The 13,923-nt window shown below is 41.3% G+C and overlaps 1 protein-coding gene across 11 annotated transcripts in view; it reads right to left on the minus strand.

The window, feature by feature from the left end:
* kiaa1109 (KIAA1109 ortholog) overlaps nt 1-13,923 on the minus strand; it is a 533,049-nt gene that overhangs the window by 248,142 nt on the left and 270,984 nt on the right. For all 11 annotated transcript variants that reach the window (XR_013576358.1, XM_078539938.1, XM_078539971.1 and 8 more), the window contains 2 exons: nt 13,334-13,545; nt 7,663-7,814 (listed from right to left, as the gene is read on the minus strand). Coding sequence is in view for 10 of the 11 variants with exons in the window: in XM_078539938.1 (XP_078396064.1) it covers nt 7,663-7,814; nt 13,334-13,545 (364 nt within the window). In the remaining variant the exon portion in view is untranslated. The remainder of the gene's footprint in view (nt 1-7,662; nt 7,815-13,333; nt 13,546-13,923) is intronic.

Genomic DNA, 13,923 nt, shown 5'->3' on the forward strand with positions numbered 1-13,923 from the left:
GTTGACTGGTAGACTCTCTAAAGCAAGGTGGGAATCAAGTACTGTCAGCGGGGTGAAGTGACTGATAAACCTACTTAGTGAGGAGATGGGGGGCAGTAAATAATTAAATCGGCATGAAGCTTTTCAGTAAATGTTGAACCGAATTGGTTAATGGACAGAAAGTAAAGAGCAGGTATAAATGGAGCATTTTCAAGTTGACAGACCATGACAAGTGGAGTGCCACAAGGATCAGTGCTGGGCCCTCAGCTATTTACAATCTATATTAATGAGTCAGATTAAGAGCCAGAGAGCAATGCATTTAAGTTTGATGATGATACAAAGCTAGGTGGAAATGTGAGCTGTGAGGAGGGCACAAGGATGCTGCAAAGAGAGGTGGGGCTGAATTATAGGAGGTGCCAGGTTCCCCGTACTCCCCTGGCAAGAAGTAGAATGGATAGCCCGCTGAGGGGAACACCGGCCATTCCACAAGCATTTAACAGCCAACTGCCCTTCTAGATCAGAAGCCAGTCAGAAATCAGCAGCTCTCCAGCAATTTGGCCAAGGGGCACTGGATCATTTGGTATGTTTGGGGGTTTCTCCGGGTCCCAAACTGGCAGTCTCCAGCAAGAGACTGGGGGCCATGGAGGTGGACACTCTGGAGGCTGGGGGTTAAAACCTTGGGGGGTAGGGTGTGGGGGCCTTTGTCCACCACCAGCCCTTGCAGGGAAATCTGCTAGGCTAGCCATTGGCATAGGCCTCTCCTGCCCCTGTTACATCCTGGCAGCGGTGGGTTGAGATAATTGCCTACTTAAGGGACTCAACGAGCCCAGTGGCAGGTGGGCCACCCAACGCCACACCTGCCGGTGGTATAACTGCAGTGAGGACAGGAGCAAGTGCTAGGCAGCAGGTAAACCACCTGCTGGATTTAACAAGAGCCCACCTTCAAACCTGGAGGGAGAGCAGTAAATCCAGCCCACAGACAGATTAAGTGAATTGCCAACAAGGGGGCAGGTAGAGTATAATGTGGAGAAATGTGAGGTTATTCACTTTGGTTGCAAAAAAAAACAATTTTTTTTTTTCAAAAGGCATAAAACTTTTAAATGTTGAAGTTCAAAGAGACTTGGGTGTACTCATACAAGGAACACAAAGTTAGCAAGCAATTAGGAAGACAAATGACATGCTGGCCTTTATTGCAATAGGACTGAAGTACAAGAACATACCAGTCTAGCTGCAATTGTACAGGGCTTTGATGAGACTACAACTAGAATACGGTGTGCAGCTTTGGTCTCCATATTTAAGTAAGGATATTCCTACATTGGAGGCAGTACAGCAAAGTTGTTGTGGAACAACTTTGTAGGAGCACTGTCACCAAAAGTATTGCAGATGTTCAAGGAGAAAGCCCACCATCACCTTGTCAGAAAGGCTAGTAAGACCTTGCTCATAATGTCTATATCCCAAGAACAAATAATAAGAAAAACAATTAACTAAGAGCTAATTCTGCCTCTTTAATTAGTAGAAGACATTATATTAATACATAATATTCCAAGTTCATCATACTCACTAACATTCTTTTTGGTAAAATTACCTATGATGATCGCAGTGTAGTTGATGCATATATGGGCTTTCAGAAGTCATTTGTTAAAGTTCTATGCAACATGTTGGTTAGCAAAATCCCTGGGATTAAAAAGGCAGTGGCAACACAGGTACAAATTTGGCTAAAAAACAGAAAGCAAAAAAGGTGCAGCAAATAGTTGTTTTTTGGACTGAGGATGGGAAAGTATACATGTGTCTCCCAAGGGTCAATATTGGAACCAACACTCTTTTTGATATATTAATCATCTGGATACGAGGGGCATAATTTCAAAGTTTGCAGATGACATAAAGCTTTGAACCTGACAAACAGTAAGGTGGATAGTATCAGACTTCAGAAGGACATGGGCAGACTGGCAAAAAAGGCTACAGTTTTGAGGAAGCAAATTCAACAGCAATTTTCAAAGATAATTGAATGGGAAATATTTGCAGGCTATGGGGAAAAAATAGGGAAGCGGGATTAATTGGTAACTCTGCACAGGCACAAGGGGTTCAACAGCTTCCTTCTATGCTGTATTATTCTATGATTCTATGAAATACAAAAAAAGTTATTTGTACAACTCTCAGATATCAAAGTGTAAGGGTGCACTATTTTTCAATTTGTAAAAGTCATGTTTCTAACTTTTCAAAACTCAGTTTACAGTATGATAGTTGACAAGTCTACCGCAGTCTTCAATATCCCAAATGAATTTCAGTAAATTTATTTAATGAATGTTTTTTCCACTTGGGAAGCCTAGAATGGGAAATGAGACATCATTCTCAAATTAAAGTATCTGGTAAGCTGGTAAGTTCTATTCTATCCCTAAGGTTTAAAATTGTACATAAATCAGTGGTAAAGTTAATAAAATATATAGGAAAGCAACATAAATAAGTGATTAATATAACTAAGTAGTTATGTAAAACACATTAAGGATGGCAGGACAGCTGATGTGTCAAGGCTGCAGCATGTGGGAGCTCCTGAATAACATTGTGTTCCAGGACGAACATGTCTGCAGTAAGTGTTTGCAACTTGAGGAACTTCGGCTCAGAGTCACTGAGCTGGAGGCTGAGCTGCAGCCTCTGCAATACATCAGGGAGAGGAAAAGTTACCTGGATGTTCTACACCAGGAGGCAGTCACATCACTTAGGATGGGATCTTCTGATTTGGTCAGTGGCCAGGGACAGGAGGGTGTGACTGCGAGTGAGGCAGGTAAGGGGACCCAGAGGGCAGGAATGCAGGAGTGAGCCTCTGCAATTGTCCGATAGGTTTGAGGTTCTCTTCACTTGTTTGGATGAGCGTGGGGGCTGCAGGGTGGATGAGCAAACTGACCATGGCACCGTGATACAGGAAACCATTCAAGTCGGGGGAGTATTAAGGAATGTGGTGGTAGTAGGGTCAGTATAGTAAGAGGGATTGACACTGTTCTCTGTAGCAAAGAGTGAGAGTCCAGATGGCTTTGTTGTCTACACAATGACAGGGGGCAGGGTATCTGCACAGGGCTGAAGAGGAACTTGCAGTGGAAGGAGGAGCATCCAGTGGTTTTGGTCCATGTAGGCACCAACGACACAGGCAGGATGAGGAAGGAAGCTGTGCATAGTCAGTGTGATGAGCTAGGCACCAAATTAAGAAGCAGAACATCAAAACGTAATAATTCCTGGATCATTAGCTGAGCCATGTGCAAATTGGCATAGGACAAATAAGATTAGAGATGAATGTGTGACTCAAAGACTGGTAAGGGAGAAGTGGGTTCAGTTTGTGAGGCACTGGCACCAGTATTGGGGAAAGTGGGATATGTACCATTGGGACGGTCCACACCTGAACTGTGCTGGGGCTGGTGTCCTCGCGAGCCACCTAACTAGGGAAGTAGAGAGGGTTTTAAACTGAATAGTGGGGGCAATTAATCAAATTTGGGATGATGTGATAAACCAAAGCATAGAGACAAAGCAAGAGAGAAAGGTACTAATATGGGAAATGATGAACAGACCGTGACAGGAAGGAACAGAGAGTACAAATCAAACAGTAAATCAGCAGATAAGGTTAGACGCTACAAAAATAATAAAAGGACAACACTAAAGGCTCTGTATCTAAACGCACGTAGCATTCAAATCAAAACAGATGAACTGATAGCACAAATAGAAATAAATAACTACGATCTGATAGCCATTACAGAGACATGGCTACAGGGTGACATAGATTGGGACCTGAATATTGAAGGGTGTGTGACATTTAGAAAGGACAGGAAGTTAGGAAAAGGTGGAGGGGTGGCTTTGTTAATTAATGATGGTATAAGCACATTAGAGAGGGCTGACCTAAGTTCAGAAAACCAGGATGTAGAAATGGTTTGGGTTGAGATGAGGAATGATACAGACAAGAAGTCACTTGTGGGAGTAATGTACAGGCCCCCTAATTGTAACTACACAGCAGGACAGGGTATAAAAGAAGAGTTAATGGGAGCTTGCCAGAAAGGTACAGCAACAATCATGGGGGATTTTAATCCACATATAGGTTGGAAAAATAAGATGGGCAAAGGTAGCATAGGTGAGGAGTTCACTGAATGTTTTCCAGGTAGTTTCTTAGAACAGCATGTTCTGGAGCCAACCACAGAGTCGGCTATACTAGACCTGGTATTGAGCAACGAGATAGAATTAACTGATAACCCCCTAGTGAAGGCACCCCTAGGTAGCAGCAACCATAATATGATTAAATTTTGCATTCGTTTTGAGGGAGAAATGAGTGCGTCCAAGACTAGTATTTTAAACTTAAATAAGGGCAATTGTGAGGACATGAAAGCAGATCTAGCTAAAGTGAACTGGCAAATTAGGTTAAGGGATGTGTCATCAGAGGTTCAGTGGCAGACATTTAAAGGGATATTTCAGAATAAACAGAATAGGTACATTCCAATGAGGAAGGAAAATGCAAACAGGAGGGCCCACCATCCATGGTTAACTAAAAAAGTTAGACAGTATCAAACTTAAAGAAAAAGCATATAATTACGCAAAGTCGGGTGGCAGATCAGAAGATTGAAGAGAATATAAAGACCAGCAAAGAATGACAAAAAGATTAATAAGGAGGGAAAAATTAGAGTATGAAATAAAGCTAGCTAGTGATACAAAGATGGATAGGAAGAGTTTCTATAGATATTTAAATAAGGAAAGAGTTATCAAAGTGAGTGTTGGTCCTGTAAAAAGTGCATCTGGGGAATTGATAATGGAAAATAAGGAGATGGCAGATGAATTAAACAGATATTTTGCTTCAGTCTTCACTATAGAGGACAGAAGTAGCATCCCGGAAATAGCTGTAAATCAGGAAATGGAAGGGAGGGAGGAACTCGGGAAAATTACAATCACCATGAAAGTGGTATTGAGCAAAGTGTTGGGGGCTGCGGACTGAAAAATCTCCAGGTCCGGATGGACTTCGCCCAAAGATCTTGAAAGAAGTGACTAGTGAGATAGTTGATGCACTGGTTTAATTTTCCAAAATTCCCTAGATTTGGGGAAGGTTCCATTCGATTGGAAAATAGAAAATATAACTTCTTTATTCAAAAAGGGAGGGAGACGGAAAGCAGGAAACTATAGGCCAGTTAGCCTAACATCTTCATTTTTAAAAAAAATTATTCATGGGATGTGGACATCGCTGGGTTGGACAGCATTTATTGCCCATTCTTAATTGCCCTTGTTCAGAGGGCATTTAAGAGTCAACCACATTGCTGTGGGTCTGGACTCACGTGTAGGCCATACCAGGTAAGGATGGCAGACTTCCTTTAGTGAACCAGATGGGTTTTTATGACAATGGCTTCATCAGACTTTTAATTCCGATATTTATTGAATTCAAATTCCACCATCTGCCATTGCGGGATTCGGTCCCCAGAGCATTACCCTGGGTCTCTGGATCACTAGTCCAGTGACAATACCACTACTCCACTGCCTCCCCTCTGTCATAGAGAAACTGTTAGAAGCTATTATTAAAGATGTTATAGCAGGAAGGATGTGATCGCACTGGAGATGGTGTAGAGGAGATTTACCAGGATGCTGCGTGGGCTGGAGGGTCTGAGCTTTGAGGAAAGATTGGATAGGCTGGGGTTGTTTTCCTTAGAGCAGCAAAGGTTGAGAGGGCAACTGACAGAGGTGCATAGGATTATGAGGGCATAGATAGGGTGGATAGGAAGGCACTTTTTCCATTAGTGGAGGGGTCATTAACCAGGGGGCATAGATTTAAGGTAAGAGGTAGAAGGCTAAGAGAGGAGTTGAGGAGAAATATTTTCACCCAGAGGGTGGTGGGAGTCTGGAACTCACTGCCTGAAAGGGTGGTTAAGTCAGAAACTCTCGTAACATTTAAGAAGCATTTAGATATTCACTTGCATTGCCATAGCCTTCAGGGCTATGGGCCAAGCGCTGGAAAATGGGATTAGTGTTGTCAGATCTTTGTTGACCGGCGGGGACACGATGGGACGAATGGCCTCCTTCTGTGCTGTAAATGTCTATGAGTCTATCAGGGCACTTAGAAAAATTCAAGGCAATCAGGCAGAGTCAACATGGTTTTGTAAAAGGGAAATCATGTTTAACCAACTTATTGGAGTTCTTTGAAGGAGTCACATGTGCTGTGGATAAACAGGAACTGGTGTATGTATTGTACTTAGATTTCCAGAAGGCATTTGATAAAGCACCGTATCAACGGTTATTGCAGAAAATAAAAGCTCATGGTTTAGGAGGTAACATACTGGATAGAAGATTGGCTGGCTAACAGGAAGCAGGGAGTTGGCATAAATGGGTCTTTTTCTGGTTGGCAGGTTGTGACGAGTGGTGTGCCACTGGGATCAGTGCTGGGGCCTCAATTTTTTACAATTTATATAATTGACATGGATGAAAGAACCGAGGAATGGTTGCTAAATTTGCTGATGATACAAAGATAGGTAGGAAAGTGAATTATGAAGAGGATGTAAGGAGGTTACAAAGTGACAGATAGGTTAAGTGAGTGGGCAAAGATCTGGCAAATGGAATATAATGTGGGCAAATGTGAAATTGTTCATTTTGGCAGGAAAGATAAAAAGAAGCTTATTATCTAAATGGTGAGAGATGGAGGAGCTCTGAGATTCAGAGGGATCTGAGTGCTCTAGTGCATGAATCACAAAAGGTTAGTATGCAGGTAATTAGGAAAGCTAATAGAATGTTATCATTTGTTGTGAGGGGAATTGATTACAAAAGTAGGTAGGTTATGCTTCAGTTGTACAGGGCAGTGGTGAGACCACATTTGGAGTATTGTGTACAGTACTGGTCTCCTTATTTAAAGAAAGTTGTAAATGCATTAGAGGCAGTTCAGAGAAGATTTACCAGACTAATACCAGGAATGGGTGGGTTGTCTTATGAGGAAAGGCTGGACAGGTTAGACTTGTATCCAATGGAACTTGGAAGAGTAAGAGGCAACTTAATTGAAACCTTTAAGATCCTGAGGGGACTTGACAGGGTGGATATGGAGAGGATGTTTCCTCTTGTGGGAGAATCTAGAACTAGGGATCACGGTTTAAAAATAAGGGGTCGCTCATTTCAGACAGAGGTGAGGAGAAAATTTTCTCTCAGACGATTGAGTCTTTGGAACTCTCTTCCTCAAAAGGTGGTGGAAGCAGAGTTTTTGAATATTTTTAAGGCAGGGTTATTTCGTTTCTTGATTAACAAAGGGGTAAAAGGTTATTGGAGGTAGGCAGGAATGTGGGGCTGAGGTTATATTCAGGTCAGCCATGATCTTACTGAATGGGGAAGCAGGGTCAAGGGGCCAAGTAGCCTACTCCTGCTCCTAATTTGTATGTCCGCATGAGACCCCAAGTAGAATGGGGAAATGATAATGCCTATCATGACACTAGTAACCAATTTTCAAGGTTCAAATTTTTTCAAGTAACTATTTTTGACCTTTGACCAGTATGTTCTGGTGCAAATTCTAGTGCAGTGGTTCTGCCCTTTACATTCAAACTATACAGCTGAAACAAGGAAGTGTGTCCCTTCATGCAAAAAGTTATCCAATTAATTATAAGCAAATATTTCAATAAGAAAGGCATTCAATGATAGACAGACTGCTTTTGATCTATGAAAGGGTTTGTCTTACATAAATTGAAAGACTGTTACCTGGAATAAGTCTGAACACGTGAATGTAAATTGGTTGGAGCAGCGAAGCTGAACCAAATTTCGCTAATAGTAAGTTTCATGCTGCTGGAATCAGGGGGTGGTGGCATCAGAGGAAGATCCTTTTTAAGATCATCAGACTCTACCCCTTCATCCTAAACAAAATGAGTTAAAAAATCAAAAATGAGTGAGAAGTAATGTTCTATTATACAATTTCTGTATAAACCCAAACGCATTGATATTTCAAGAGATAGTAATAAATTACCAACCTTACAATAATATTTTCCATTCAATACAATATGGTCATATATCCTTTGATTGGGTTTGACCAGGGAAAAGTAATATAATGACCAAAGCATGGCACATGTACCGTAAACTTGGCACTTTCTTCCTCCCGAATTTGTCAAACAAATTAAACTACGAAAAATGCAAAAGCTATATAAAACGTAACTAAGATCTAATGTTCAGGGTCCGAGCTGGCAGACAACCAAAAAGCTGGATGCTGGAATGACTTTGGCATCTGTTCACCGGTGAGTTTTGCTCCAAAATTAAACAGGCAGATTAGTTTCAGAATAAAATAATAGCAGGGTGTGCAATTTGAATACGGAATGCCCAAAATATTATTTGATTAATAATACCAGGTTTTTAATCATGCTAAAAATTTAATTTAAAAAAGGTGCCCAGGGTAGCTTAATACAATTAACCATTTCAAGCTGAACCTCACAGCAAGTCTAGATTTCAGTAAATGTCAACTGATAATAACTGAATATAAAAAGCATTTCTCATTAAAATAATGCTGGAGCAGTGTGTCTTGGGGCCAATGAAAGAAAGGCTATTCTGAATAAAATTCTGGACAGAGTTTCTACGATGGATTGTAGGATACCACAGCTTCAATGGGAGGAGTTCTGATCTTCGAAAATAAATATACTTTAATACAATGTACGGAATCTTGATCTGGCCTTTGGAGCACTTCTAATATTACATTTCTAGGCTCATAAGTCAGTCTGCTGATTTATCTCCAACCTGCAAGATCAACAGCGGGACTCCTGGTTGTCAAAGCAAACTGCAACAAGTCTCAGCCTCTTAAAGCCTGTTTACCTGGAAGCTTCGAATCATCATCTGCCAAGCAGACCAAGTCTAAGTACAGCAATTTCATCTTGCTGCACTGCCATCGATTTTAAAGAAATTCTGTGTTGCTGTCTTCAGCCAAGAACGCACCAGAATTGGAACTTCTCCGTGAAGGAACCCGCTCTGAACTTTGATTTCTGGGCTCTGCAAATCACATGGACTGATAACCATTTCTGTGATTGTTTAACTGTTAAGTTATTTGTAAAACTCCTCTGTTCTATCCCTCTTATTTGTGTGTGCACATGAGCGGGTACGTGTGTGTGAAATAAACTAAACTTTTGATTGAATCAAAAAGAGTTTTCTGCGAGTCACTTTAAAAATTGGACTTCACAAGCTGAGGGTTTGGGGAAACACGCCTATTTTTAAAACAATTAAAAACACCTCTGCTTACAAGCAGATGGCGGGATAATAAAAGGGCTCAGTTTGCCTCTCTCTCCCGTTCATAACAGTTGCTTGCACGTTTCGTGAGTCAGTCAAAGGTGGCAGCAGCTTTTCTTATACCATATCAAGTTCTACATCAAGAGGCAGATTGTCTGTAACCCAAGGTAGCAGAATTTGCTAACCACTTTCAGTGTGATCAGGAGATGTGACAATCTATCCACGACCATGGTTTTCTTGACACTTATAGTCAAGAAGAACAAGTTACAGGCCTGGAATAGACAATCCATAAGTTCCTGTGGCTGAGTTTCTGTGTGAGTGACTAGCACAGTACCATCATTGCACAGGAGTTCTCTGATCAAAATGTGCTATATTTTTATCTTCGCTTTCAGTCTGGATAGATTATAAAGCTTACCATCTGACCTAATATGCAGGTAAGCTCCTTCCATATCTGCAGGAAAGTCAAAGAAGAAAATACGAAACAAAGTCAGGACTACGACACAACTGTTTTGCTCCATTTTTCACCCTGAAACTGTTAGAAGTGGTGCCGTCAATTTGTACTCTACAGTGTATATTTCATGGAAGGAGTGGATGAGGCGGAGGAGTTTTTTTGGACAGCTAATTTTCCCTAAAATCTTGTAGAATCTTACCCTGCTAACACTGTTGAATATTGTAGTGAGATCTACAGAAGTAAGGTATAGGAGGTATATCGTGCTCCCTACACTTCTCTTGCTGCTGGTGTATGGAGATTATGTCTACTGTAGATCTGCCAGCACGGAAATCACACTGTGCTTCTGTATACACTAAGTTTGCAAGTAGGTGAAGTCTTTCTTTTAAGAATGACCCTAAGCAAAGGCCTTCCCAGTGATGCTAAGGAGTGAAATGCCCCTGCTGTTGTTGCAATCCCCTCCATCGCCTTTGATTTTGTATAACATGTTGATTTTTGCATCACCAGATTCTGCGGGATGGATTTTATCTTTCAACAGAGAAGGAGAAGATCATGGAGATTTGGTAGTAGATGAGACTTTACATGATAGAGCAGTTCAGCTGGAAATTTATCCTTGCTGTGCGCCTTTATGCTGGCCTTTTCAAGTTCAAGTGATGAGGGTATTCGTCTATAACTCGACCATGATGGGAAACTGCAGGAAAGCATCAAATGCAGACAGAGATGTCCATTTCATAGGAGTACAGCTCATAGTAGTGTCCAACCCAGTGGGACATCTGCTTGCTTCGTCAGTGAGTACTTCACCATCTGCTGATTTTAGGGGGGCAATGTTAGTGATAGTAGAACCGAGCACCCTCTTGATCCCGCCACACAGTACGTAGATTTTCATTGTCACAGGTTGTTTAGGTTTCTTGACCTAGGTTGATTCAGTGTTTATTTGCGCAGTATATCCCTGTCTTTTGGCATGAATGTCTTGGCTACTTGCAAGTCATGCAGTGTTCGAGCTGTTCGGTTTATGTCATGCATCAAGTGGGCTTTGCTTTTTGCTTCAATGACAGATGTCGTCTCAGCTGAGTAGATCTCAAACCAGTCTTTGTTGTGGATCATGCATTTACCAAATGTTGCTGCTGCTATTTCAGAAATGGTTGAACTTAGTGACTTTCAAGCTTCACCAATATCAACATCGGCATTTCCTGGTAATCCTTAAGTGGGTAACAACTGCTTGAGCACCAACACAATGTGCTGGTATTTGCATCATTTTTTGTACTAGGGATGTCAATGTGTGGCGAGTTGTCATTTTTGCAGCTGTGAAACTTTTGGGTTGCACCCTCTCTCTGCTGCTGACAAGAGAGCCATCATTATCACAATCTACGCTGTGGTAGATGCAGGTTGGGAGAGTGTTGGACAAATTGCATCTTCTGGTGATAATCATGTCAAATTGGCACCAAAGGCCAGGCCTTGGATGACACCATGATACCTCGCGGTGATGTGTATGCCCTGAAAGTACGTGTTGATGATGCAGAGCTCATTCAGGAGTATACAGAATCATAGAATTGATCTTTTTCTCTAAGATGTTGGCATACAAGGATGGTGCATAAGCGCAGGTGATGTTGACAGCAGATGCAGAGAAGTTGCTACTAATGATTCAATTGACTGTGTCAATCTATTGCTGCCAGTGAAGCTGACAGTAAGCTCACAGCGATCTTCCTCACTGTTACCATGCCAATAGGAAATGTAGTTAGCCTCATGTATAGAGCTCATGTCAGCTAATCTAATTTTCTGTAGAGTGGCAATGTCAACATTAATCTTGCTTAACTCACTGTCATCTTGCAAAAACTTGCTATGGAATGTGTGTCACTGTTCATGCCAGGCCACATAGCCTTGACATTCCAGCTTCTAAGCTGGAAAATTTTTCCAGTCTTCCTTTCTTTGTTGCATAGCGTAGGCATGGTTTTAGGAGATGTAGACTTGCCAACATCTGAGCCCCACCGCCCCCCATGACCCCTGATCTTGTGGGCTGATATCCAGAGGAAAGACAAAAGCCTATACGTCTGGGGCCTAGACTTGCTTGAAGGAAACACCAGGTGGCTAGATTTTGTGTCGGGTTTCCTTCCTTAGCCTTTAACTCTTACTGCTAATGTTAAAGGCGCCGTGCAGCAGGGGCCAGATCACCAAAGATGTAGATATGCATAAAAAGGAATACGGTACCAATAGAAAGCTGCCCTGAGGCGGTTCCAGTGGTGAACCTTATCACCCAGCTGAGCCAGTCCATGATCCCTCCTAAAGCAACCAGCTCCTCTCGCATGACCAGCCCGCGAAACGGCCGGTGAAACCCAGCTTCAGCACTAATCCCACTCAATAATGCCCTCACCTCAGTAATCACACCATTGTAAATTCTTCTGCTGTCGACATGGGTAGAATTTCAAATTTAGTTAACAATTTGTACTAAATTGTAGGAAAATTTGTGTCATCTTTCTGCATAGGTTAGAAACTAGCTTAAGCTGTCCATAATCCAATTCACCTAGCCAGCATTCTGTGTTGGATTCAAATCCAAACCCGAGAGCTGAGTGAATGGCAAGCTAACCTATTGAACCACCAGGCCCCACCTCCTAAAATATACTTTTACTCTCAGACTAGATACAATATACACTGTAGCGAGAAATAAATCAGTTCCTAGACTTATTATAATGTTCAAAATAGTTGTCCTGTTTGAAATAGTTTATTGTTTCATGATGCACTCCGCTGCACTAGCAGTTAATATTTGTCTATTTTATACATCTACATTTTAAAAATAATAAATCTGCAAGCTATAAAATATATAAAACTATAAAAATATATAGCTCACAGAATCATAATTAACATATAACCAAGACACAGAAGAGACACATACATACAAATCAATCATGTTTGTTACACTTCAATGCTACAAAACGAATGGTTGCAGCAGTAATAATCAACAGTAATTAGCCACTTGGTATTCCACATACATCATCTTTTACGGTTGCATAGAGAGACACCACTATTCCTGTCCAGAATAGAGATAATTGGTAATTCCTTGGTCATTCATGCCTGGATTGACACACTACTGTAAATGACTTGGAATGACTTTATGCGCATAATTTGTATGTAACCATCCCCCAGTCACTGAATACTGCTGGATAAATCACTGCACTTTTATCGGGAGATGTTGCTGCAGTTTTGGTCATGAGCTCTGTTTGCAGCAAAGTTTTTTTTAAATAGACTCAGTTAAATAGACTTTTTGCTTTGCTTTTCTTCGAATAAATAAGGGGAGATGGTGGTGTAGTAGTAACATCTACTAGGCTAATAATTCCGAGGCGTAGGCTAATGTTCTTGTGGTCTGGGTTCAAATCCAACCACGGCAGCTGGTGGAATTCAAATTCAATTAATAAGTCTGGAATATAAAATTAGTCTCAGTAACAATGATCATGACAACAACCATCGATTGTTAGGGCATTCGTTAGGGCATCAATAGACACTGCACTCAGGTCTTTTACACATCACGATCAGTGTCTGAGATGCATGTCCCGTTGTGTTCCATGATTATATTCTTAGAATCGACACCCAAATAACCGGCAAGTACATTTTTATATGTAGTCACAGATTTGTACCTGATATCACCTTTAATTTAAACCAACTAACAGTTTATATGTTATCTTCTAATAAAATTTACAGTGCATTTATCAAGTGATATTCAATTTTTACCTGATCATCAGATGCTGAATTCCCATTGATATCTGAAGTTGGGCTTCTTTCGTCACGAGGGAGGTTATCTTCTGATACGTCAGTGCTATAGCCACTGCCAGTTGGAGAACCAGTAGAGTCACCTGATTTCAGCATTCCGTTCCTTTCTGCTGTATTTGATTTCCCAAGAACACCCATAACATTGTACAAAACAGCTCCTGACTGCCTTCCTCCTAAGAATCCAAGCATAGTAACAATAGTTGACATGACAAAAACATACACACAAACCAGTTTTCAAATTTCTCACTTAAATAATATATTTAATGAAGAAACTTTTTTGTAAGCCACTTCCACCTTCCTAATATGATATTTCACCACTTTGTTTTTTAATGGCTCCTGGATCCCAATGCTGTCCCAAAAGAGCAAAGCAATCTGCAATGACTCACTTGCCCTGCAATGACGCCTCCCTGTCTCAGCCTGGCACTCCACAACCTAACAAAATTCATAACTACTCAGCCTGGAGCCAACCACTACGTGATTCAGTTGCTGCACTTTGTTTCACTATGAATGCAAATGGAGATTATCTACTCAGGATCATCTTCAACCCTTCT

The sequence above is a fragment of the Cetorhinus maximus genome, chromosome 1 (assembly GCF_964194155.1).
Source record: "Cetorhinus maximus chromosome 1, sCetMax3.hap1.1, whole genome shotgun sequence".
Lineage (NCBI taxonomy): Eukaryota > Metazoa > Chordata > Chondrichthyes > Lamniformes > Cetorhinidae > Cetorhinus > Cetorhinus maximus.